At 39.7% G+C, this 26,535-nt stretch overlaps 6 protein-coding genes across 6 annotated transcripts; 3 read left to right on the top strand and 3 right to left on the bottom strand.

Moving 5' to 3' along the window:
* B0T23DRAFT_390675 (autophagy-related protein 11-domain-containing protein) lies at positions 1–5,240 on the bottom strand. The gene is made up of 4 exons (XM_062837894.1): positions 4,865–5,240; positions 4,654–4,765; positions 362–4,588; positions 1–278 (listed from the first exon to the last, which is right to left on the bottom strand). Exons 1-3 carry the CDS (start codon positions 4,930–4,932, stop codon positions 476–478), a joined length of 4,293 nt encoding a protein of 1,430 aa, XP_062688031.1. The 5' UTR covers positions 4,933–5,240; the 3' UTR covers positions 1–278; positions 362–475.
* B0T23DRAFT_408661 (uncharacterized protein) lies at positions 4,935–5,695 on the bottom strand (the record flags this gene model as incomplete). Its single annotated transcript, XM_062839316.1, has 2 exons — positions 4,935–5,331; positions 5,670–5,695. 2 exons carry the CDS (start codon positions 5,693–5,695, stop codon positions 4,935–4,937), a joined length of 423 nt encoding a protein of 140 aa, XP_062688032.1.
* Positions 5,696–5,995: 300 nt separating this feature from the next.
* B0T23DRAFT_408662 (centromere protein H (CENP-H)-domain-containing protein) lies at positions 5,996–6,814 on the top strand (the record flags this gene model as incomplete). Its single annotated transcript, XM_062839317.1, has 2 exons — positions 5,996–6,134; positions 6,219–6,814. The coding sequence occupies 2 exons, from the start codon at positions 5,996–5,998 to the stop codon at positions 6,812–6,814; spliced, it is 735 nt and encodes a 244-aa protein (XP_062688033.1).
* A 3,120-nt stretch (positions 6,815–9,934) lies between these two features.
* On the top strand, positions 9,935–10,541 carry B0T23DRAFT_327465 (Non-histone chromosomal protein 6; the record flags this gene model as incomplete). The annotated part of the gene is made up of 3 exons (XM_062835621.1): positions 9,935–9,998; positions 10,232–10,449; positions 10,512–10,541. The coding sequence occupies 3 exons, from the start codon at positions 9,935–9,937 to the stop codon at positions 10,539–10,541; spliced, it is 312 nt and encodes a 103-aa protein (XP_062688034.1).
* A 1,314-nt stretch (positions 10,542–11,855) lies between these two features.
* On the top strand, positions 11,856–14,389 carry B0T23DRAFT_390727 (uncharacterized protein). The gene is made up of 10 exons (XM_062837895.1): positions 11,856–12,509; positions 12,568–12,644; positions 12,709–12,782; positions 12,844–12,914; positions 12,977–13,051; positions 13,181–13,407; positions 13,474–13,585; positions 13,645–13,772; positions 13,829–13,990; positions 14,074–14,389. The coding sequence occupies exons 1-10, from the start codon at positions 12,070–12,072 to the stop codon at positions 14,166–14,168; spliced, it is 1,461 nt and encodes a 486-aa protein (XP_062688035.1). The 5' UTR covers positions 11,856–12,069; the 3' UTR covers positions 14,169–14,389.
* A 9,119-nt stretch (positions 14,390–23,508) lies between these two features.
* B0T23DRAFT_408665 (uncharacterized protein) lies at positions 23,509–24,078 on the bottom strand (the record flags this gene model as incomplete). The annotated part of the gene is made up of 3 exons (XM_062839318.1): positions 23,509–23,542; positions 23,618–23,619; positions 23,848–24,078. 3 exons carry the CDS (start codon positions 24,076–24,078, stop codon positions 23,509–23,511), a joined length of 267 nt encoding a protein of 88 aa, XP_062688036.1.
* Between the last annotated feature and the right edge of the window lie 2,457 nt (positions 24,079–26,535).

Below are 26,535 nucleotides of genomic sequence, written 5' to 3' on the forward strand. Positions count from 1 at the left end.
TACGTGGAGATGAATGTACTGGATTATTTGCACGACATCGTAACGAAGCATTTCAAGACGTTAATAATGCGAATTCGCATGCTAGGGTTGAGAACACCCGGTACATATTGTCTCATTGCCGACATCAAAGTGTATGCTGGGCCAGAAGAATAAACATTTTCCAAAACCCATCCTATTCTTTCCGCAATAGTTCTCATGGCCTGCAACTAATCGGCACATCACCGCTTTGCCGCACACTCGTGATCTGGCATGTAAAGGAAAGCAATCCCAGGGCAGCAGTAAGCCCTCTCCTTAGGCTTCGACTGCCTAGCGACCTGACTACTTGTCATCCTATCTCGCAGCTGACGTCTGTACTACATAGTGATTCCCTGATTTTATTCTTGCTAAAACGGTTGCGAATAGTGGCATTTTGTTTCCGCGCCCCATCCGACCGCAGCGGGCCTACAACCCGTTAGTGCATGGGTTTGGAATGTGGTCAAGGCCCTATCAGAGATTCTATCTCGTTGCGAACGTCATAATGAGTCTGCGATGGCTGTAGAATAGCCTGATCGTTTCTTGCAGCAATGGTCATGCTTTCGCCCTCCGCTGAAATACTTTTTGTTGTTTGCTTGGGAGTTTCCTGCAGAGACGCATCTTTGAGCTTGTCTGTGGGGGACATGTATTGTTGAGCTGCATTCGTTGGAGCCGAGCTGTTGTTGTCTGCCGGAACCGCACGGAGGGAGTTTGTCTCGCTTGCAAGGGCGCTTTCACGACCCCTCGACGAGGCGCCAATCACAAACGGTAGGGTCTTCCTGGAACCCGTACTGGACCGACGACTCTCGAGACTTTTGGACAGTGTCTTGCTGACGCCTTCGATTCCCAACGGCGTGCCTCCACGTCCAGTGAGCCCTCGTGCTTTAGAAATATGCCCCTGTGTCCGCATATCGGCCATTGCTTCGACATTGTTTGCCGCAACAGTGCTCTTGGCCAAGCCTGGCGTGGATGGGGCCCCGGGCTTGTCTTCAACAGCTTCGATTAAATACCATCGTAGGCCATCGGAAAGGTCAAACGGGTTATCGTTCTCATCGTCATCAAGAGACTCCGTTTCTCCCCTGGCACCATCTTTTCTCGTCTCCCCTGCCTGGTCATGCGGTAGGGATTTGGATAAATCCACCACCCGCTCTTGAATGCGCATGATTCGGGCAACAAGCCATTCACGGTTGCGCAAACGATGCGAATCCTGCTCACGTAAAAAGTAATGTGGAAACCCAACGTTGAAAGCAGCCCAAGCGCCCGTCGACTGATTCCGCGTAGGAAGGAACAAAGCAAGGTCGCCCTCTTTAAAGTGTTTGAAGGCAATCTTGTCATGAGCCTCCTTCTGGAAGCTGTGTGCTTTCTCGCGGTACGCTCGCGCCTCTCGTTGCAGCTTTCGTGCCATATGCTCAACATCCTTGACACGCCGGTACACCGCATCCGCAAAGACGTCCATGTCAAACGAACCAAATAAGCCCATGAAGATCTTGTACTTTTCAACCTCAGCCTCCGGAGTTGCACTACTCATCCATTGCAGCAACTCCAGGTCCGCATTGTCAGTCACGGGTCGGGCGTTGAGCGTACTGGAACGACGGAGTGATGAGCTTGGGTCTGAATCATTCGGGTTCGCGGTTGTTGCTAATGAGCGCTCAGAGCGAGGTGTTCTCTGAATGTGCATAGTACCATCCTCCTCACGGGAAATGGAAAACCCAAGCCGCTCAAGCAAACGAGTAAGGCGGTCGTTCTGTGACCAAAGAAATTGTGTCAGATCCTTGGCACATTCTGTACGTGATTCAAGCCGTATGGAGAGTTCTGATAGTTGCATCTGGGTTTGGTGAAGCTTTGCTTTGAAACGCGTCACCTCTTCCTCCAAACTCTGCACTTGGGATTGTCGAGCAGCTAGTTCCTCCGTCATGGAAGCGAGGTTTTGTTCCTCGTCTTCTAGCCGTTTCCGCATGTACTCGGACCCAGTTTCTCCGTCGGCAATCTTGACCCGAAATTCATGTAACTGTTCACGTCCATGAGCTAGTTCGCCCTCCATGGCAACGACTTTCGCCCTTTCTTCTGAAAACTTCTCGCGGAGGCGCAACGAGATCGATTCCTCTTCCGTGAGTCTATCCTTGGTAAATTCCATCTCCGAGCGAAGCGTCCTGATGTTATTTTGCAACGTATCCACGTTGAGCTTCATGAGGGACATGTCCCCCTCCACGCCTTGCTTTGTGTTCAGAATATCGGCAGCCTTTCCGGTGATTCCTTCCAAGAGATCAGGCAACTCGGTAGGAACGTCATCAGCAGGCGCCAGGCATTCCCATATATCCTCCAGTGCCTGTCTGTACTTTTGCCTATCCTCAGTCACAGCTTCCAGTCGCTTGCTGAGCACTCTGATCTCATCCTGGGCAGCTCGAAGTTCGATATCCTGCGCCGCAATACGCTCACGTTGTAGCCTTGCTTCATTCTGCAAAACCACCACCTGGCCATCCGCTTTCAGAGAATCATCTCGTCTTTCCCTGGTAAGCCGCTCCACCTCAAGCTCAAGAAAGTGAACCTTTTCGTCATATGATGCCTTCTCGTTTTCTCGCGACTCGCCAAAGTGTTCAATCTCGTCCTCTGTGTACTCAAGCCTAGCCTTTAGCTGCTTGACCTCTTCTTCGAGGGACTTTCGCTCTTCTGTGAACTCCCGTTTGAGTGCTTCCATATTTTGCAGGAGATCCTTCTTGGTGGAGCTGGCTTCGTCCATTTGGCCTTTTAGATCGTTATGCAGTGTCGTCAATGCGTTGATTTCTCTCTCTAGAACCACGCATCGCTCCCTCTCGGTATTCAGTTCGATCTCTAGTTGCTGTGTTCGATGGATGAGCGTCTCAAGTCCATCCAATGATCTGCTGCGGTCGTCAACAGCACGGGGGGTCCTAAAAGAGCTAGTTGAGTCGTTACGATCTAGAACTTGCTGGCTTGGATTCTGGAAAAGGTTGCCAACATTCGGCCTGGAAGCCTGGGTCTGCCGATGGAGTAGATCTTCTAGCCGGCGCACTCGGCTTTCGGCAGTTTTTAATTTGCTTTCAAGCCTTGTCTTGTCCGCCTGTAAGGAGCGGAGCAAATCATCGTCACCTCGTACGAGTAGTCCGCTCCGTCCGAGAGCAGTCTCGTGGACACTTCCGTTTTTAAAGGCTTTCATCCGCCTTGACTGTTGCCTTGTTGGATTGTCCATGTCTGCAATGAGTTTTTCGATTTCGACTACAAGTTCGGGATCGGCCTTTTGATTTCGCAAGGCGTTGAAAAAGTCATCCAGGTCTTTTCTTGTCATCAGGGGCCATTCCCCATCATCTCCCCGAAGGTTGATTTCAAGATTTGGAACCTTACTATCAGCCGTCGGGGCAGGACCAAAAACGGCCCCAATCGATTTGTGCCAGCGCCGCCTCCTCTTTGCCTCTTCTTCGTGGAAGATGGCCATTTCATTAGCAAGTGTGGTAGAATCTTGTTTGACTTTGTCCAGCCACTCCCGCCGCCTAATGGCCTCTGCTACAAACGAGGCGTACAAATACGGAATCTGTTGGATGAGCCGCAAATGATCAAACGTGGCGAGTTCATCCTCCTGGCCAGCCTCGGATATCTGGGATTTTACGCTGTGGCTATCGCTTGTGATCTCGGTGATGCTACGCATAAACTCGATGGACTCGGCCGCGAGGCTGTTTCGCGCCTTGGTAGCGTAGCACAAGATATCACCCATTTCCAGTGCGCGCTTTTGGATGCTAGGCAGTAGCCTCTCGGTGTGATGTGCTGCCGTCTTGGAAACTTGAAGAAGGGTATCCCGGGTGGAGCTCGTGTACTCTAGCGTTACATTGTAGTCGTTGTCGATCTTGTTGGCTAAGGCTTCAATATCCTGAAGAAGGTGTGACGATTCGCCGTCGTGGGACAGGGCTGAGCGAGACATGGTTGTCTCAAATTTGTGCATCAAAGTGTCGGCGTCTTGGAACAAATGAGTTGCCGCCTTATCCAGGTTGGTGATGCGATCCTTGAACTTGCGTAGTGCAGAGGGTGCGAGTTTCCCCGCTTGCCGAGCGAGCTCCAGATTAACAAGGTCTTCGAGGGTGCTTTGTCGCTGTGGGCGTCCTTTCCAACCACCATCGTCACGGGATGTCATGAACTGGGCCATGCTAGACGAGATAGCGATGCCCCGGGCCAGCGAAAGATATCGATCCAAACCTGTCGCCAACGCACTGTAATCGGCCTGAGCTGATGTGGACCACTCCTTCAGCTCGACATATTTGTTCTCGAGTCCCTTGACGGCATTCTCCAGATTTGCTACAGCGGCATCAAGACATCTCAACATGACGTCCATCTCGGCATAGCGCTCCCGCGTGGCGGCGTCCATCCTGGCGCAATCCTCCACAACGTCGATAGCCCAAACACGGCGTGTCTCAAACAGCTTCTGCCATGCTGGGATGGATCGCGTATCTTCAATCGAGTTGGGCGGAGTGTGTGCATTGTATCGGGGAAGAGGCAATTCGGATAAGGGAGGTGACGAGGCCCCGGGTTGGGATCGCTGTGTCAGTCGGCTGTCATATATGTAGATTTCTGTCTGTTGCCCCCAAGTTAGATGCGACGAAGCACAGCCCTTTGACAAGACCATTCAGATGTGCGAACCTCTGGCTGTGTTGGCTGCCATCTTAGAGACCTTCCCTGGGGTGTCAGGGCAATCAAGCACTCGACAGGAATGGAGCTCTGGCTGGCCACGGATTCCTTCAGGCCATTTAATCTTTGGGGACGTCAGCAAATGGTAACAGATACGCTACGCAGCCATCACAAGTGTCAGATGGGCAAACAATGGGATGTGGGCACTGGCGGGGAGGCGTACGATGTGATGGTACGACTGTCAATTTCAAGGCGCTGGCCCGTATGGGCGATCAACACCTGCGTAACCATTATCACGCATGCTTCCCAAGTCGCTTCCACGGGACAGACGAGTCGGCGGACCGAATGGGTGTTGACAAGTATGATGGCAGGATCGAGTTGTTACGTATAATCGGTAGGTTGGCGCCGGATGAAGTCGGTGTTCTCCAGTCTGTAATAGCGGCCGTCAGTCGGTAGGTGGAGGGCTGGGGGAAGTAGGTAGATTGAAGAGGCAGTGCCCAGATGAAAAGCAACCTGATCCCCCCACCAGGGCCCTGTGAGGCCAGATCCGCAATGGCCTTTGCGCCCCGCCCAGCACCGACACCAGGGGCAGCTCCAGGACGCTCGGCAACAGTGACACGGGACCTCCATGCTGCTGCAATGGATGCACCTCCCACCTCGATGTCGGCGTTAAGTAGAGGTAGTGTATCTCTCCCACATCGTACACCATGGAGTAGATATACAAGTTACCTACCTCTCTTTTGGCACGAAAACAATCTTATTTCATGCTTCAGTCAACCCAGAGATTTAAAGCTGCGTGGCATAATTTGATTATTATATATATATACATAATATCCGCCGGCTCTCCGTCACTCGTAACATACTTGTAGGTAGATGCTGTCTCCCTCGGTCTCTCAACCTAGGTACACCATGGGTAACTGCCCGTGTCGTTCATTCCCTGCTCCATTCATTCACTGATTTAGTGTATGGAGTCGGGTGCTCCATCAAGATGCCACAGGCGCTCCGAGCTAGAACCACCACCTGCTTACATTACATTCACGATCCCATGTTTCATTTTTGACCAGGATGACAGTACTGCTCCTAGTCGTGGTTACTTTGACTTCATGAATTGAACCGCCTTTCGCTTCATACGCGTTACCCAGGCGTCCTACGCGCACAGCTATAGGCTTACGCCTGTAACGAAGAAGGTCTGCCTCCCGTCATCCACCTGCTCTGGAATGATCTGTAGCTTGTAGTAATATGGACTAGTCACTTAAAATTCAACCCCTCAAACCACACAATACATTTGACCATTATCATTCAGCTATATCTCTCCAGCCGCCTCCACCCAGTCGGGGCGCTTGATTAATTCGTCATGTCGGCTGTTGTTCCCGATCCCAATCCTCGCCATTCAGAGACGGAGGAAGAAGCGTTGGCACTCTATGACAGACTGCAGGAGCTACATATTCAGATAGGCCTTCTACAGGCCCAGCAAGATCTCTCTGACCCGCAAAGTCAGCAACCCGATGTATACCCCCCTCAAAGTTTTTGTAATGTTCTGACCATGGGCGCTGCATTAGGCCCTACATTCTTTACAGGACATTTCGACATAGATGAGGCTCGCACCCAACTGCTCGAAGCAAAGGCGACTGTTGAATTGCGGAACTACATATTTGAAAGTGCCGTCGTGGTCCGGCCTGTATTGAGGGCCATACATGGCGGGACCGAGGCTTCTCCGGTAGAACGGTCCGTTTTCACTGTGGTTAGGATCTCAATTTCTTCTTCGAATATCGCTGACGTCTGCATCGCTAAAAGAGATATCTTGCCATTGATCCGGCAGCGGGATCTAATATCTGCCGAAGCCGCTGAGCAGGCTTCGGCCTCTTATCAAGTCAGAGACCATATATTGGATCTAGAACTTGAGCGTCTTCGCGTTGGTCAGCACAACGCGACCTTGGCTTCGGAACTATTGCGGTTGTCAAAAACCACCGGCACCCATGACGTACAGGTGGATGGATCTACCAAACTGGGCAGAAAGCTGTGTAAAACCAAGGGTGAGCTACGGGTGAGCCGCCAGAAATGGAAGACGATCAAGGGAGCTACGAATGCACTCGTAGCCGGCACCGGAATCGATTGGGCCCGAGATGAACGGCTTAGAGATTTAGTCCTCGACCCGCCCGGGGTTTTCCACTAAAGGGCCGTAATGAAGTAACATACCCAATACATTGTAGGAGCAACAACCCAACTTGGCAGTCGAGAGGTTCTGGGTAATCAGTCATGTCGGCATAATTCTTGATGCCTCATTTGAACAACCTAGTACAACCCATGGTTACATAGTAGCCATGGGTAAGTTGCAAAGCCATGCAGACTATTTCCATTTGCTGAAGAAACGACGCTAGGTCCGAGTGCTGCTTTCAAAGACAATGATTCCCCGGCTTCCTCTCTGCTTCTCTCAAAGCCAAGGTTCGCATTCAGCGGTTGGTCATTGTTTGCCGGGAACAAAGTTGTAACATAACAATTTGCGCCCTTTCCATGTTGAGCAGTCCTCTTCAATAGATCTTACTTGCTGCGTGCTATCTGTCCCCGATTTGGTCGCCGCTATCCTCTGCTATTGTTCAAGCATACTGTGATGCCATAATGTATTTGAACAAAGGGGGACAGTATCCCGAGGTTTGTACTGTATCTTCTTGATCGAAAACAAGCAGCCGAAGAGTAAAATGTCCAGTAGATGGCAGGTTACTTAGAAACCTTGCCTTGTAGGCACACGAGTACTACCGTATGCAGTAATGGGTGATGAACCTTCACCAAACGAGCTGGCGTGAAACATATCATGGCACGACGGTCGTGCTTCTGCATTACAAGGCTGCCCGGATTCGAGTATTATAGGTACTCCGTACCGTGTACAGTTAGTAGCTTGGTGGTACGGATTGTTCTGTGGTACCAAAAGACAAGCGTAGCGACTCGAAGCTCCGCTCGATGCTCTCTCGTGTCTCGACAGACCTGGCGTACCTGAACTACTCGTCAGGTCTTCAAAACCGACCCTTTGACTAGTGGGCGACCTGACGAGTAGGCGCGGAAACGACGGATGTGAATGGACGAGAACTGGTGTACCTGACAATAGCAAGCAACTGTTGGCAAATGTCCGCACAACTCAACCACCTTGTCTTTCAGAGACAACTGCTAGAACACCATTGGTAAGCCAATACTAACCTACGATGCTGCATTCACACCTTGGCAGTCTTGACGTCTTGCAATCCTTGGACGCGTCCATAACATCTTCTGGGAACAGGTCAGGCAGAGACGAAGGAAATGGCACGAGATTTCAGGTCGCCATGCTAGACTTGAGAGCCAGGGGGCTTGGTCAAACTGCGTGTCTCACACAAGCCATTCTAAAGCCCTTGCAGAGCGTCATGGCCTAGTCGAAATGAGGGCCGCCTTGCGGGTAGTGAGGCCGTACTAGTTGAAATCGTCAGTCGTTCTTTCTGTTTTTTTTTTTTTTTTTTTTTTTTTTTTTTTTTTTTTGGGGGGGGGGGGGGGGGGGGGGGGGGTACCCAGTGGGCAGTTGATCAAGGCAGTGCAGTTTGTGGAATGAGATAAGTGCAGCCCACCCCAGGCGTCCTCTTTGGACCGTTCCTGACGCTCAGTAATAAGCAGGCATTGATGCCAGGGCAGATTACCGCCCCCAATAAAAGGATACGGACGAGAGCGAGACGACAGTTGAGTGAGAGAGGAGACTGCGTGAGAGAGGAAAGTGACGGGTGTGTGCCAGTCCGCCTAGTGCTCATCCAAAAAGGCCAAAGCCGGGCGGGAGCTGGGCGCTCGACCCCGTCCGAGAAAGCACGGCAGCCAACTGCACCGAATGCATCCAGACCAGGCGAGGATGGGATGGCATGGGATGGCATGGCATCAAACAACTGAAGCGAGTGACCGAGGTGCAGCGGCAGCCTGTAAGAAAGCGGGAGTGACCTCTAGGTGACGCGGGTAAACCTCAGAACTGTTTGAAGTTGGATGGGAGCTGACCAGCCTTTTCAATTGGAGCTGGAGCTGGACTAGAACTGTGGGAGCTGGAGATGGAATTGGCACGGGCTCGAGCTGGATAGCTGCTGCACTGGAAGCTAGGTGGCAGGCCGAAACCTCAAGCGCTCCGCACACCACTCAAGCACGAACCAGGCAAAGTACACAGTACCCGCAAGCACGGCGCAAGTGGGCGAGGCGGGATATGTACCAGTACCTCTACCTTGCTGGCGCTTGGCCAGCGCCAGGACCGCCAGCCATTGACTGCAGTGCAATTGGAGTGGCCCGGTCCGAAGAGGGATGAATGAGTGGGTGCCCTCGCCTCCCTCCCAAATCACGCTGCAAAAATCAGCCGGCGCTGCACCCTTTTTTGTTATGAAGTAGGAAGGAGCTTCCCCCGCCCCTTCAATCAGCCGCCCATAGTAAAATACCGGGCAAAGGCGTCGCCCCCTCCTCTCTCTCACAAAACTCCCTCCTCTTTTCCCATACAAACGAAGCGCACCGCTCACCACGCCCACCTCGATACCCATTTCCCACGCCCATTGCACGCGTATGTGAGTACTTCCTTTCCTTAGCCAGCACCACCAAAATCACAAGTACTCGCGCCCATCTGGCATTTGGCCTTGTGGCCTTTGCCTGCCTCCGTCCAAGCGGAACTGCCATTGGGTCTTATGCAACCGGCCAACCTCACTGCCCACCTCGCTGTTGCCATCCAAAGTGAGGCCGGTGCACGCTTGTTGCTTTGCGCGTTGGTGCTCAGCGCTCCCAGCACCAGCTCGAGTTCTGCGCGTCGCTGTCTCCACGCAAAGCTTCCATAGGACCTGCCACCTTCGCACCACGCCGGGAGCTCACTTTGCGCTGCACACACACGTCTCCGGTCTCGCGTCAAGAAAAACATCACAACGTACCGCAATTGCTGACCAGGGTGGCACAATCTCTCAACAGCCGCATCACCGCGCAATCAAACAGCCTCATCCTCAGCAAAAAAATCAGTCAAGTATGTTTTGTCGCTTGTGTGGCATCCATTGATGCTTCGACGACGCAGCATGCCTGCCCTTTCCATCAGCAGTTGCATGCCAATTGTCTCGACAGTTACGGGTGCCGCACTCGCTCTGGCCAACGAGCATACACATCCGCATATCCTGCTCGTGTTTTTCGCTCTGCAGCTTGTCTGAAGTCGGACAAGCCGCAGTTTACCAACGAAACTCGTGGGCTTGATCAGTCAATTCATACGCGCCGCGACACGGTCTCAGTTGTTAACCCAATCCTAACAGTATTTTTGACCTGCAGATTAGACAATATGCCCAAGGCCGCCGCCAAAAGCAAGACCACCGGCAAGGTCGAGAAACGCCGCGCGAAGAAGGGTGAGTTGCCGCAACCCAACCCTTTCCCCACGAAGCGCTTGATATGATGTTCCCCCATTTGCATGTCATACCAGTAGCAACCTGGTCGCTTGTCTTGTAGGGTCATGCTTCAATGAAAAGGCCCGCATGCACTGCTTGCGGTGGGCTTAGGTTGCAGCTGGTCCAAAACATACAAGTGGTCGCCGTTCCTATTTGTAGGTCTTTGTTGCTGTTGCTGACCTGTGTTATCTAAGACCCCAACGCCCCGAAGCGTGGCCTCTCTGCCTACATGTTCTTTGCCAATGAGCAGCGTGAGAATGTCCGTGAAGAGAACCCAGGCGTTTCTTTCGGTCAGGTTGGCAAGATCCTTGGAGAAAGGTGGAAGGCTCTCAGCGACAAGCAGCGTGCCCCCTACGAGGCCAAGGCTGCTGCCGACAAGAAGCGTTATGAGGACGAGAAGCAGGCGTACAACGTGAGTCATCCCTACGTTATCCCAACTCTACTAGCAATGGAAACTGATCATGAGGCGCATAGGCCGAGGCCGACGAGGAGGAGTCTTCCTGAATGAACCCTTCTCGCCGACTCGATTGCGCTCGCCGAAATCCAGTCTTGAAAATTTCACGTTGATATTTGACCGGAGCAAGACACTGCGATCAGCAAACGAGGCTTTCTTTACTTGACCTTGTATTTTGGGACGGACGGTGTTGTTACGGTGCCAAGGGATTTCCTTTTTTACGCCATGGTTTGCACGAGCTTTGCTATGATCAAGGGACAAAGCTATCCCTCCATTGGGGGACCTATCGAACCAGTCAGCTTAATTGCTGGCTAGCTTGTACAACAAATCTCAGTTTTTGATATTCGGGAACAGGTGCGCACGCAATGGCAGGGGATCAAGAGTTGCCATGGATGGACTTGCACGATTGCGCGGCCAACGATGATGTATCGCCCACGTCGTATAAGGGTTCAAATACTGGTTGACGCTTTTTTTTTTTTTTTTTTTTTTTTTTTTTTTTTAAGGGCGGCGCGGAACTGGTTAATATAGGCTACTGCTCGAACGATCAAACAGCCCCATTTGGCGCAGTTGCTGTTGTTTGTCGCAAGATTATATACTTCCTACCTAGAATTCGGTCAAGACAAGTGATTCAATGATAAGATAGTCACCAGGCTTTGTTGCGGACACACTTGACGCTAGAGGCCTTGCAAAGACCGTCCCCTATAGCCGTGGTTAGATGCGAACGTCGTTCTTCCAAAGATCATGATGATCAGAAGTACTGCCCGGTAATACTGATATGAGGTTAGTGATACTGAGGGCTGACTACGCACTACAGTCGACAGTTCTCGTATATAAAATGAAGACAAATCTTAACGGTTCCATGATCTAAATCCACGTATAACATACCTGTTGCTCTCTTCCTGATCATGCAGCCTATGCTACAGCCTCTGTTCAAGTTGTGTGAACGTCTTATACCTGAGTATTTCCGAATAGTCCAGCTATGGAGTGGCAGACGTCAATCTACTGTATCACTTGAGTTCGATCAGCCCTGAAGGGTGTGTGTTTTGCCCCTTCGTGGCGGTCACTGACTCCTCGACTCCCATAGTATCTCCGTGTATTTCGTGCAGCATATCCAGTTGGAACACGCGGAGGGCCTCCCAGTCCAGGGTCCAGCTACCAATTGGGCATTTGTGGGTTTGTCCCAGTCTGCGTATATTGGATGAGCTTAAGGCTTTACTATCCTACCTACTGATGTTTTGTACGTTGGGCGCCAAGTAAGTTAGTTAGGCCAGCCAACTGCAGCCGAGAATTCTTGGATGGTCAATCGGCTGAGACTGTCTCCCTTTTAGGTAGTGTATAAGTACGTACATGTTACGCAATTGACTCTCGTTTGTCGTCCCCCGCTGCGTCGCGGTTCGATCCTCGCTGCAGCTATAATACTAACTAGCTACAACCAGCCGTAGCAGAAAGGACGGCGACAGCGCCATATCATCCCACACGATTTTCTGCGAACTAGCTCTCCAATGTATATTCGTTGGCGGCCGCGGCTGAATTGGTCATCGAAATTTGTACGGTTTTCCACAGGCTTCTCTGGATGTCATGGATCACAGCAACATCGACATACCCTGCGCGCTACATCTATTTAAAAGCTGTTGCCACGAGGCCGAACGAGCTGCCAATGTGGCCGTCGCGTTAGAGCAACTACGGGAGGCGCTCCCGGAGTCATTCCACGGCCACCTCATCGCCTTGGCGGGCGGGATTTGGGACTCGAGCAGGCGGCTTCGCGATCTTGCCAGCAATTCCCAGTCTCATACCGAACGCGTCCCCCTGGTTCTCGACTACTTGAATATTATTTTACCATGCCTGTGTCGTACCCTGAACGATATTTTGGGTTACTATGAGGACATATCACTTACTCGGGAAATGCGGTGGCGGAAGATGTACAACAAGATGACGCAAGAAGCCGGCGGTGTTCCGCTTCCCCAGCGTTTTGTGCTTTACAATAACTTTCTGGTTATGTTAGGGTACCTTCTTAACAGGTGAATGGTGACTCTGACGATAACTCTTTGGAAACGACTGTGCTCTAACTATGCATAGGTCTCCGTGTTTCGATCCAAATACACTCGAGACGCTCCGTGGCCATCTTGTTGAGTTGAGGGAGAAACGAGGAATTCGTAAGTGACCCAGCTTGAGGTTCTTTTCCCGCGAGGACAACTAACATCTATACTACCTCCGCAGCCCCATTGCCAAAGCAAGTCGACTCCGTGAGTCTTGCCGACATAGTAACTTCTTGGCCAACTCTTACCGATCCTGTCCGTATCGGCCTTCGTGCAGTCTAATTTACCAGCTTGTATGCTGACTACACGGGATCAGAATGCTCATTGGGCCGAACAAATATTCTCGCTCCCACTTGCTTCTCGAACTGAGCTCAAACATATAAGACCGTGAGTACCGCATTGCAAAAGAAAGATTGAGCAATCGTGTCTAATGCATCGGGGCGTATTAGGTCAAAGGCATGCGGCCCATTCTTTCGACGGGATCAACTTGCCATACCCCCAGAACCCAAAGTTCTCTTCCGGCGGTTAGTCTATGATCTTGGCCGTCCCATATGGTCTTCATCCTGACGTGAAGCAACCTCTTGATCTGTTATCTTATACTCGTGTCAGCAAGATTCCAACCTCAGGTAGAGGTACTGACGACGTCAATTCAGGCCTTTCGATAGTGATAGGACGTCTGTGGTGGCGTACCTCAACCCGATCGATCAAGCTCCTTACCTTCTTATTCGCAGTCTCCAGGGCGAAGTAGCCTGGTTCTCGTCCCATGGGGTCCACGAGCTTTGCATTGGGCGCGAAGGTAGCGCGTTGCAGCTTAAACGTTGGAGCCGGTCGGAACAATGTAGCAAGCTGTGGGCGGCATTTTACTTCATCACATGGGAGGGTAAGCTTCAAGGGCACCGAGTTTGCGATGGGATCACTCCGGCTAATCACTCCCATATATCCCCAGAGATGGTGCTTTTCTACTGCACGTTTGTCGCGCTCAAGGCGCGCAACAGGCTAACCGTTCAAATCAATCCGACTGAGTTTCGATTACAAAGAGAGAAGCGGCTATTCCAAGCGTACGTGTTGTTAAAGTCTAGGAGAACGGGATCCAGGCATTGCTGACGTGGAAGTGCAGGCAAATTGTGGACGATGGGTACAAGCACTCGCTCGTTGTGTACGAGGATCAGCAAACCCATGGTGTTCGTCTTCATGCTGCGGTATGGGATGGCGAACTAAAGCAATGTCCGGTTTGGACTACATTTGGTGAGACAAGAAACCTCACATCTCTGTTCCATAGGTACTAATACGAATGCTACCAGTAACGGCTCAGGCACAGTCTTCGACATGGATCAGTCGGCGTTCTAAGCATCGTGTTTGGTTAAGAAACATACAGCTTTATGTGTTTTGCAAGAACTATCGACAAGAGGTTCAGCGGCAAAATAAGTCGAATGCATTCGAAATATATTTTGTGACTGAACAAGGTACGTTTTCAACTGAGGTAGACCCAAGTCCTGGATGTACTACTGGACTTTTATAGTCAATATCAGTCTAATCTGGGACATAGGTGCATCCAAGTTTAAAGAGGTTTTTACAGCTATGGAGGTAGCCGGAGGTTCATCCGACACCCTAGAAACCACTACAGTTCCATTAGGGGAATAGAGTAGTCTCTTATACCAGACGTTTAACTAATCTTATTCACTTAGCCTGCCCACTTCTGCTAAAGTTAGTCTGAGCTTAACTTGGAAAAAAGTGGAAATTGAGTATAATGGACGTAATCGTTTTTTATCTTTTGTTATATTACCTTACTATAATAATCTTTATTTTTTTATATAATATAATATAACTAAGATACAATTAAAAAAATCTTATTTTTCCTTAAATATTCTAATGTCAATACTTTTACAATTATATCTTAACTATTTTTTATTATATTATAAGTGTCCTGGAGCTAGCACCTAGGGGTGTAAGCTAGGCGTGCCTTCTAGTTAGGTGCACAGGCTAGTTAGCTGTTAGTAGCTATCTTAATACTAGATGCGCTGTGTATTATTGTGTGTATTCTTTAGGGCGCTATACAAGCTATGTTTCTAGTCTTAGTGTTCTTAGCATTTTTAGTATCTTTAATACCTATTACATTTTATATATTTAGCTAGAAGCTCTATGCCCTACTAGCCCAAACTTTCCTTTTTCTCTTTATTAGTTATTTTAAGCTTATTTTAAGACCTACCTACGTGTATACCTTGTAAATTCCTTGCAATAAGAATAATAATATCAAGAGAGTTATTTTATTAGAATTCTTATAAAGATTTATTATTCTAATTAATAATATTCCTATATATATATTAGTACTAAGAAGAACAAATGTAAAGGAAATTCAATATATATATTAAATCTTTCTGTCTAGAAGAATCTCTTTAAAGAATAATACTTAGATTTAAAATAAAGGATTTTATTACAATAGTCTTCTTAAGTCTATCTTTACTATTATAACTTAATACTTGTTGTATTTTCATTATCTAATATATAATAAATAAATAGCTGTAAAAAGGTTATAGAATTTTTTATATATTAAGCCTTCTTATTACAAGCAAAGGGTAGATAGTTTATATAAGTATATATAATTATACAAAGGACGAAGAATAAGAGATATAATTAAATACCTAAAAGATTAGCCTTATAGGGCTAATTACTAGTAGGTTTATAAATTTATAGTAGGTAGCGTTCTAATTAATTAGTTACTAGTAATGTACTAGGAGCTATAATAGTAATAATAATTATAAAATTTATTATATATTACTACTAAGTATAAAATATATAAGCTAGCCTTGTAATATATTTTATTAAAGCTATATAAATATTATAATAATAATAGTAGTCTTATTCCCTATACTATATAACTATAGTGCCTTATTGGTATAGGGTCCTTCTCAAATTCCTTAGAAGGGAAAACCGTACGGCGTTAAACGCCGCCGGATAAAAACCCCCAACTATATTTCAATTATAAATTTCACACCGCTCCTACTTTATTTATAATTATAATAGTTCTTACCTACTACTATAATAAATTAATTTCGTCTCTCCTACCGTTATATTATCCTAATATTAAAATAATAAAAATAAGAAGAATAAAATTTAAATTTAGAGTACCACTTCCCTTTACCGTCCCTTTATTTTAATATTCACCGTTCCTTTCTCCGCCTTTTCCCTACTTCCCTGTCCTATCTTTCTATTAATTTCTCTACTTCCCCGCCTCCTTATTTTATTTATAATTACTTTTACCCCGGCCTTTTACTTCCTACCTTACAATTCTACTTCTATTTATAATAATATACAAACCTTCTCCTTCTTTTATATAATCCTCCCCGTAATACCCCTTCCTAATTCCTATCTTCTTTCTTCTTTATTATAATTCTCGCCCAAAATAATTTCCTTTAACTATTATCGCCCCAACCCAATCGATTTAACCTCTAATATAAAAATCTCCTCCTTTAAACTATTCTCTAACCCTATATTCCTAATAAATTTAAAACCTATAACCCTTACCCGCTTCCTTCGTAATCTTTCTAACTTCGTAATTCCTTAGAATTAGTATAATTTCCTCTTCGTCCTTCTAATCTATATACTAACCCGACTAGTATTATTCGTAAAATTCCTTACCTATACTATACTTTAAATTTAGTTACCTACCCGAAGACTAGCGATAAGCCTACCTCCGTCAACGCCTTCTGTGCGGTTGTTATTAGTAAGGTCTGTTATATTTCGGCGTCCGGTAAGTTCTTTATCCTCCTATTCCTCTCCTCGTTATTATTTAACTCCCGTGTTATAGTTTAATTATAAGGAATAGTAATTAAATTAGTAAAGTATTTAATTTAATATTTAAGAATTATTACCGGAATATATAAAATTATATTGGTATAAAATTTAAAAATAGAAACCTTCTATTTACCGTTCGATTTCTACTTTAATAAAAGGGTCCAAACCTTCGAAGAGAGGTTCGCTAAGACGGACTAAATTAGATTCGTCCGAGGGACTATAACTTAAATTATTAATTATATTTAAATTTAATAAGTTAGAGGTTAGTTATTTGTTAATAAATTAAAAAGTAATATAATTAAAGTTTAGTAGGCTAAAGTGTAGGTATCAACGGAGAAATCATTAGTAATAATAGTAAGTCCTCTCTTAGAATTAGGGACCCCGCTACTACTATTGCAAATTTTGGGACCGATAGCCGCTAACCGAAAGGAATAGTTAGAGGATATAATGAATTGAAAATAAATATTATACTATAATTATTATTTAGTAATAGTAGTAATTAAAGTAGGTTAGCAGTATAAATTTACTATTATTGACCTTACCCTTAAATTTAATAGAAAGGCTATTTAATGATATATAATTAATATAAAAAAGAAGAAGGGGAGATAACGGACGCTAGAAGACGAAGATAACGAATTATATTTATTAATTAAAGTAAAGAACTCCCTCCTAGTCTAAATTAGAATAGAAGTTATTAACCATCGGGTTTTCCTCTATTAGAGGAAAGTAATAAATGTTCTAATACTTATTCATATATATAGGTTCGAAAAGGAGACCATTGTTTATATAGTTCTAAATTGCCTTGATACGGATATTTTCTTTTAATTAAACTTCAAAAATTAATTACTAACAAAGAAAGAATTTTAAAGATATTTAAACAACAGAATTAAAGTTAAAAGGATCCTTTCTTAAATATTAAAATTAAGGAGATTAAAAGAATACTGTTTGGTAATTAAATTAGAAGAGGAGTAATATAAGGAACTTACAAAATACTTTTAAAAAGGGAATAAAATATTGGTAATATTAGGATAATTAAATATAGGAATAAGGAAGGCATAATTATATTAATTATAAATATTATTCAAATTATAACTATAGTAAAAACTAGAATATTACTTAATAAAATGCCTAATTACGCTTAAGGAATTATTTGAGCAATATTATTATATAAGTTTAATTTGTAATAATCTTATAGTACTACTAAGTTTAATGTTTATTTAAAGTAGGGTAGCTGGGGGTATTGATAATTATCGGACTACTAGGAATAAAACTACTATTATTAATATTAGGAATTATATAAATGAAAATAATAATAATACTACTACCGGATATAATACGTATAGGAATAATAATACCGCCGTTAAAGTTAGAAATAATCTAGACCGGATTTATAATACTATTATTTGGGAGGGAAGGGGTATAATTATAATAAATACTTTTATAATTAATTTATAATAACCCTTCCATTAGAGGTTAGTAATATTAGAATATAGAGAGCGGAGAAGAATATAAATATTAGTAGGTAGGTTATTATATTCTAAGTAATATATATATAATTAGTAAAACTATTAGTAATATAAATAAAGGATTTTATTTTTTAATTGAATTTAGGTTAATTATCCAATAGTATAGTAATAATTATTGTTTAAATAGTATTATAGGCATTATAAAGGCCGGCGGGGATGTTTATTATATATTTATTAATAGTATAAATATAAATCTTATTCTAGAAATTAGTAATTATAATATAGGAGTTAATTAATAATGAGGAAAGGAATAAAAAAATAAAGAACCTATTGGACGCTAAAACATAATAAATTTTACTAATAATAATTATATAGAAAGTATTAGTAGAAGTAGGCCTATTATTAGTTTTTAGGAAGGTAATTAAATTTAAAATATACTATAAATAAGGAATTTTACGAATAATATTAATTAGGTTAATGTATAGATTAGAAGGATAAAGAAGGAAATTATACTAATTTTAGGGAATTATAAGGTCAGGAAAATTATAGAGAATACGGGCGAAGGCCGCGGATTTTAAATATACTAGGAATATAAAATTAGGGGACAATTTCAGAGAAGAAATTTTTATATTAGAGGTTAAATTGGTTAGGCTAGAGTAATAATAGTTAAAGGAAATTATTTTAAATAAAGTTGTAATAGGAAAGAAGGAAGAAGGGAATTAAGAAAGGGTATTATAGGGAGGATTATATAAAAGAAGGAGAGGGTCTTTATATTATTATAAATAAGGGTAGAATTATAGAGAAAGAAGTAAAAGGTTGGGGCGGAAGTAATTATAAATAGAATAAGGAGGCGGGGAAGTAGAGAAATTAATAGAAAGATAGGACAGGGAAGTAGGGAAAAGGCGGAGAAAGGAACAGTAAATATTAAAATAGAAGGACGGTAAAGGGAAGTAAGACTTTAAATTTAAATCCTATTCCTATTATTCTTATCATTTTAATATTAAAATAATATAGCAGTAAAAAAGACGAAATTAGTTCGCTATAACGGTAGGTAAGAACCGTTATAATTATAAATAAAGTAGGAACAGTATAAAATCTACAACCGAAATATAGTTGGGGGTTTTTATCCGGCGGTGTTTAACATTGTACGGTTTTCCCCTCTAGGGAACTGGAGAAGGACCCTATGCCAAAAAGGCACTATAGTTATATAGTATAGGGAACAAGATTATTATTATTATTCCTCGTAATTTCCTATAGATTTCGGTCAGTTAGTAGAATATTGAAGCTCTATATATAATAATATTATAAATATATTTAATATATATTTCCTTTACCCGAATAAAGGAATAACCCTACGTCTTTACTACTAATCTTATAAATATTTTCGTCCAGGTTTTTGTTTTTTATTTTATTATTTTTACATAAATTGTATACTTAAATTTTTGGTTTAGCTGAACCTTTAGGAATTTTATAAATTTCATTAATTAAAGTATTATATTTCTAAATTAAAGAATTTCTATTTCTAGGACCCTCGTCCGTATAAAATATATTAACTCCGTTTTATTCGCTTTAAATTCCATACCTTTTATTCTTATTTATTTTAAATATATCTTCTATATTACTGATAAAGTCTAGTAATTCTCTTCTATAGTATATACTATTATAATAATATTAATATTATATATAAAGCTAATTATAATTATATTCGGAATTATAATTGATTTTCAATATAGTAGGGTAATAAAGAGAATAAATAGGATAAAGGAGAAGGAGGAGTTTTGAAATATATTTATAATAATAGTATAGGGGCGGAATATTTTATTATTAAAGAAAAGGGAATTTCTTCTACCAATAATAAAGTTAGCTACCTATTTAATAATCTATATTAAGAGCTATATTTCCTATAAAGTATATTAATTACCTATAATTAAGTTTATTAATCGCTCCTTTTAAATTAAAGAATATAAGGGACATCATAACCCTAAGCTTTTGAATTATATATACCGCGTTAATAATTACTTAAATCATAAATTCCATTAAATAACCTACTTAATTACTTATTTAACCCTCTAATAAGAAATCAAACTCTTCGGCTACCTATATTAATCTTTTAATAATATATATTTTGAAGATTTTTCTAATATTATTAAATAGTAATATAAGTCTCTATACGCCTGTTAACTTCTATTAAATAGCGTTTCTTCTACATTTTTTAAAGATAATTACTTTTATATACTTAAATTACTATAAAAAATACCCAAATTAGAAATTAACGGATATTAAATACGCTATAACCTACTAGATTAATTATATATATAACTTTGAAAACCTATTTAAATACCAATTAACCCCAGGGGTCTTATTGAATACTATCCGGGAAAGGACATCCTAAACGTCCTCTTTAATATTTAATTCGCCAATAACTATTAAGTTAATACTATTTAATAATTTAATTGAATTCAGTAAATAGTCTATAAGAACGTCCACCTTTAGGAAAAAGTATTTGAGGAATATCTCAGCCTGACTACTATAATCTCCAATTTCTATTACCCTTTTATAAATTTAAAGGGCTAATAATTTAGACGAATCTATTAATTAATAATTTAAAGTCCCGACCTACTTCTTAAATAGCTAAAATTAATTCAAGTTCTTTAAAGCCTCTATAACACCTTTATACTATATAGCCCATTATACTTTTACTATTATTTTCTTCTTTCTTATTATAACTTTAATAAAATCTTTTTAATATAATATTATTCAATATCCGAATTACATTTAATATATCCGCTATACTTCTTTTATTACTATTGTATATTTTAATATTTATTAATTTACTTTTCCTCTTCGAATTTTCTTCCAATATAAAAAAATTCTTCTATAATACTTATTAATTCTCTATTAAATTTACAAAAAGCGAACTTAATATTTTTTATTATATTAATCCTTTTTAAGACTAAAATCCATTTCTTACTAGCTCCTTTATTTTTATTATATTTATAAAACTTTAATTATATTCTTCTTCTTTTTCCACTTTTCTATTCTTTTTTTCTAATTAAATTTAAACTTCCTAAAAATGATAGTCTAAACCGGTTTATTCGTACTACACTATTCCCTAATATTCGGCTTCGACCCTAAATAATAATTATATACAATTAATTATCCTATTCCTTTCTCCTTGTATTATATTCCTAAATCTTATTAATTTACTATAAAGGGTAAATAAATTAAATTTCTAATATTATACGTATATAAAAAAGTAAATAACCCCTAGGCTAATCCTATTTTCTAAATTCTAATTAGGATAATAGAGGTTGAAATCTCCCATTATGATTTAATTTTCTATTAGAGGGCCGGTTTCAAAGAATTTGAAAAGCAATAACCCCTATTAATATTTTAGCATTCCTTACATTAAAATAGGGGAATAAATAGAATGAATAATCGTTAAATCCCTTTAATTCTCAAATATTATTATAGCCTAATCCTTCCCGGATTAGAAATTTAAATCTCTTAAATCCTATTTTTTATTTATATATATTACCGCCCTTCCCCCTTCTAAATAATTAACCCTAACATACCTTCCGCCTTTCGGACGGTAAATATCCCTATTTAAATTCCTACCCGGCTCCTAAATTACTATAATATTATAAGTTTCTTCATATTTAAATAAAAATCTCCTTCTTTTATACAATTTCCCTACGCTCTAATAGAATATTTTTGATTAAATTATTAATTACCCTAGAATAGAGTTCCTTTTAATTTTATAGCGGAGAATAAAGGTATTACTTCCCTAAAGGGGGTTATAATTATATAAATACCTTTATTATTATACGTTTAAATCCCCCACATTCTACGAATATAAGTAATAAATATCGATTAAACCCTATAGAATTAAAGGTTTTAATTAGGAAATTTGATTAATAATTTTCTTCGGCTATTCTCTCTTTATATTTCCTACAAATTACTTTTTCAAGGTAGTAATAGTATAGAAATTAGGAGCGGCATTTAATAAAATACCTTTATTTATAAATTCTATCATTGGTTCCAATACCTCCCTAATAGGGTTTTTATAAAGGGCGAACATTTATAGCCTTTCAGCATACACGACGGATATTTTCGTAATAGCTTTCTAAAGAATAGAATATTCTTTATAATTATAAACGAGATATCTCTTTTATTTATATAATTTATAATAAATAAATGATTAATCCTTATTAGAAAGGTAATTTACTTCGCCAAAACAATCTCCTTTATATTTAATTTTATTATATTAAACGTAAACATCTTTTTAATAATAGAACCTTATTATATATTCAATTCCTTAATATTCATAGTATTATTAAACATTATTCGAAATTTAAAACGGTTTATACAAATATACACTACTATCTTGAAAAAAGAGGTTATTTTCAAAGAAATATATTATTAACATAATAGCAATTTCTATTAAAATTAGACTTTTATTTTTTCTATCCCTTCTCTTTTATAATTAAACTTTAATAATAACTACCTCTATATTTCTTTCCCTCGCTATTCTTATCAAAGTTTCTATTATAATATAATTATTAATATTAACTTAAGGTATATTTCAAATTAATATACTTATAATATTTATAGTAATAAAAATATCCCGACTAAAGATTTCTTTAATTTATATTTAATTCTACTAATATTGATTATATATAAACTCGGTAAATATAATTATATAATCTCTAATTATTAGTATTCTAATAATTATACGAATTACTAGGCCGGGTTGTTCTTGATTTAAATTTATAACTAGGGTCGTCTTTATATCTTTATTCGAATAGTTTGCAAATTCAATAATAATTATTACTCCCTTAATTATAAATTACTATTTGAAATTAGAAAGGGTAAATCTCTTAATAGTAATAATAAACAATTATTATAGGGTAGTACCAAATTTACTTAGGATAACTTTCGCTATAATATCAATCTAATATTTCGGTACCTCCTAGGCGCCTTTCTTAATTTCCTTTAGAATATCCTTCTTAAAATTATCGAAATCCTTCTTGATAATAAATTAATCGGTTCTAACCTTATTAACCTTGGGTTACAGAAATGTATTTTTTTAATACATACCTTTATAAATTCGAAAAATAGTTTTCGGATTTAATATTAATCTTTAGTTAAAACAGTATTATACTTTACAAATTTATTTATTCTAATAATAAATATCTTTAATATTTTATTATTTTCTCCTATTTTTTCCGAAATTTTTATAGTGAATATAGCTTTAGGGTTGTTATAAATTGAAATTTCCGCAAGCGGGTTATAAACGCTATTTTCGAGCCTACAAGTACCGCTATTAATAATTATTAGTAGTAATAATACAATGTTGTCGCTACGCTCGTTGTAGGATATTATGAGGGATGTAAACGACCCTTCTAAGTCGATTGCCATTATCAGTTTTCGTTTTGGAGCACTCCTCGACTAGAAATCGGCGTTTCCGGTTTCGGCGTCATTTATATAAATATTATAGAATTAGGTATATAATACTAATACTCTTATACTAAACTTCTATTAAAAGGTAAAAGATAGATTATAATTTTATTTGAGATAAAATTGCAGGATATATATATATATATTTAATATTACATCTATACTTAATTTATAATACTACCTCCCTTCTCTTCTAGCTTTCCTAAGTTAAAGTATATAGTACTACGGCTGAGCTATCTTTCCAATTTCTTATTAGTCGCTTTCTAATCTCTTATTAGGTATTGTAGGGTATATATACTATTTAAAAGTTTAGTAAGCTTTCTAATAGGTTATTATTGCGTATTAAAGTTTATAAGCTTCTATAATACTTACTACTATGGGGAATTAAACCTACAACGTTCCTACTATTAAATAAAATTAAGTATTATAAAGTTCAATCTAAATACTAATACTATTATATTAAAACTTTACTAAAAGATATAAGATAAATAGTAATTCTCTTTATTAAGACGCCCTTGCTTTCAGAGCTTGCCCGGCTGTTGTCGTGGGCCCGAAAGGTGACATGGAAGATCCACACCAAAGGTGGTAGTCCATGGGCCCACTCCAACGCCGCAAGCGAGAAAGGCGCGGCGTATCTGTCTATAATAGGCTAGAATGTAGAAAATTACCCGTCTTGGTAGTCCTAAATAGGAAAATTTGGCGCCAAGCAGGATACGTTTTGAATAGCAGAGCGAAAAAGCCACTTTTTCCCTTGCAATGGAGATTACTCCGCGACCGTCGCGTGCATCAAAATACACCTGGTGCCGGAATGACGAGAAGAAAAAGGCGGTCATTTTGGTACCGGTTACATTATAGTGCACGCCCTGGTTATTGAGAAAAATGCAAAAGAAGTTAAAAATAAGGATTTTGGTTGCGACCGTAACTTAGAAATGACCAAGTCCCAGAAATGACCAAGTCCTAAAAATAACGAAGTCCTAACCCTAGAAGTTTAGGGGGGTTAGGGTTAGGGTTGAAAATCGAAAATTCAAGTAAAGAGAAAAAAATAAAAAAAAAATATAAAATTTTGCCTTTGAGTTCTTTTTTTTTTTTTTTTTTTTTTTTTTTTTTTTTTCTTTAAGGTTAGTAATATTAAGAAGAAAATCCATCTACTTATTTAAGAAACTATTTAAGCTTCATAGCTCAATGGTTATTATTAGTATTACTTTTCATAAAGGTTATTTGTTCAGTTCAGCTTTGAGTTTTTTTTTTTTTTTTTTTTTTTTTTTTTTTTTTTTTTCTTACTATATATTAAGTAATTGATAAGGGCGTCTCTCTGTCTCCCCTGGACTTCGGCTCCGCCCAGGGGAACCGTATTTTAATATAATTATAAAATCAATATATATACTCAATATTACAATTACACTTACTTTATAATAATATAGATATTTTATATATAGTACTTCTATTAAAAATATATATAGCTATAAATCTTTAATAATGGGAAACTTTTTGAAGTTCTATATCTTTATTATATTATAGCTTTTATTAGTCATAATAGTCTAAATTAGTTAAGCTGTTATAGAGGTTTCCTTGCTATATTTAGTCTAGGTTCTTAGATTATTATAGTTAAACTACCTTATAGCCTATACTTTAACTCTCACATAAAATATTCTTTCTATATAGATAGCTATTTAAAGCTTTTCTCTTTTCTATAATATTCTTCTTTTACTTTTTAATACTATTACTTTTTTATAAACTTTATAGTATTTAAGCAATATCTTTATTTTAACTATCTTTATATTAAAGCTTAGTACTAAAGTTAAATATTTCTATTCCGCCTTTCTATATACTTCTTTTTACTGATATACTATCATAAAATTACTTATTTTAAAAACCATTTTTAATATTAGTTTACTCTATATACTGCGCGAGTAGGGATATCTATATAGGGATTCCTACCTATACAGTACTATAGTAATCTTTAGTAAGATAGTTAGTAAGGTTAGTATAGGTAGGTAAGGAGGATTCTACTATGTGTAACGGGTCTGCTAGAGTATTATATAGCGAGCAGTTATATAAGGTTGAAATACTATATTTGATAAAGAGAGTAAAGGAAGATTGTATTAGAAGGGTATAGTCGAAAGAAGGTTTTATAACTAGGCGTATGGGCTAGGCAAATATATAGATCCGATTAATTAGGGGGCTTATATTCTTATTAATACAACTGACCCGTCTTAGTAAACTTAATAAAGCCGAGTCTTTAATCCCGGGCGCTAGCTTTATAACATTACCCCCCTATTCCCCTTTAGGGAGCGCGCTCCACTATACTAAAAAGCACTCTATTGAATATATAAAGAAATAATCAAAATCCCCTACAACCGCTCTCTACTAAATACCCAACTAAATAGGTATTTTAATAATACTAGATTAGAAAGATCTCCCTACTTAAGCCCCTAAATAAATATTATACAATTATTTACTCCCTACTCGAATTGGTATTACTACCCTTATAAAATTATACCCCGGCCGAAGTATTAAAATTTAATTAAGGGATATATTTAAACCTTACCTATCTGGGAACTATTTACTATAATACTTTAATAATCCGTAATAAAGATAATCAAAATTAAGATTGTTACTTAATACTTTATAGCGCTCTATTTCTTCTACTAGTAAGAACTTTATCCTTACCGCCGTAAAAATAGTTTAATAGTTTTATACCTACGAAATACTATATCTATTACCTTTTAATAATTATGTATTATAATAGATACTACCTACACAACTAAGCAGTAAAGGGTATTATACAATAGCCTTATTATTCTAACTAGTAGAAGTATACTTAATAAACTTCTAAAGGTTCCGCCTTTTAAACGTAGTAATGCTCCTTTACCCCCAATATTATTAGGGTCGCCGTTAATATAGCTTTACTTAATCCGAATTGTCCTCCTCTTCTAAACTATTATTATTATAACCGTCTAAGCCCCTACCGGATTGGAGCCGGACCGTATTTATTTTTATAGATAACCGTGGGTATTTTTTAAATTAGTACGACTTATTATTACAATCAATATATTTGCCTTCCTTCTTCTACTTGTTCTTTTACTTCTAAGAAACGTCGTTACTCCCCTTTATTCTTATTAGTATAGTAAAATTAATAGGAGTATTTATAGGATTACTAGTATTATTATTAACTGATTGCCTTTAGGAAAATAAGGTAAAAAGAAAGGAATTACCATTAAATTGGCGAAGGTATTTAAATAGTAGAGAATATTATTTAAGTATATTAAATCAGTTGGAAAACTATTACT

The sequence above is a fragment of the Neurospora hispaniola genome, assembly GCF_033458365.1.
Source record: "Neurospora hispaniola strain FGSC 10403 chromosome Unknown B0T23scaffold_11, whole genome shotgun sequence".
Taxonomy (NCBI): domain Eukaryota; kingdom Fungi; phylum Ascomycota; class Sordariomycetes; order Sordariales; family Sordariaceae; genus Neurospora; species Neurospora hispaniola.

Coding starts and splice junctions, on each gene's coding strand:
- B0T23DRAFT_390675 (XM_062837894.1), bottom strand. CDS start 4,932: ATGGTTACGCAGGTGTTGATCGCCCATACGGGCCAGCGCCTTGAAATT. Junction 4,766..4,864: donor GACAGTCGTACCATCACATC/GTACGCCTCCCC, acceptor ACGTCCCCAAAG/ATTAAATGGCCTGAAGGAAT. Junction 4,589..4,653: donor GGCAGCCAACACAGCCAGAG/GTTCGCACATCT, acceptor TGGGGGCAACAG/ACAGAAATCTACATATATGA.
- B0T23DRAFT_390727 (XM_062837895.1), top strand. CDS start 12,070: ATGGATCACAGCAACATCGACATACCCTGCGCGCTACATCTATTTAAA. Junction 12,645..12,708: donor GAGGGAGAAACGAGGAATTC/GTAAGTGACCCA, acceptor CTACCTCCGCAG/CCCCATTGCCAAAGCAAGTC. Junction 13,586..13,644: donor GAGAAGCGGCTATTCCAAGC/GTACGTGTTGTT, acceptor GTGGAAGTGCAG/GCAAATTGTGGACGATGGGT.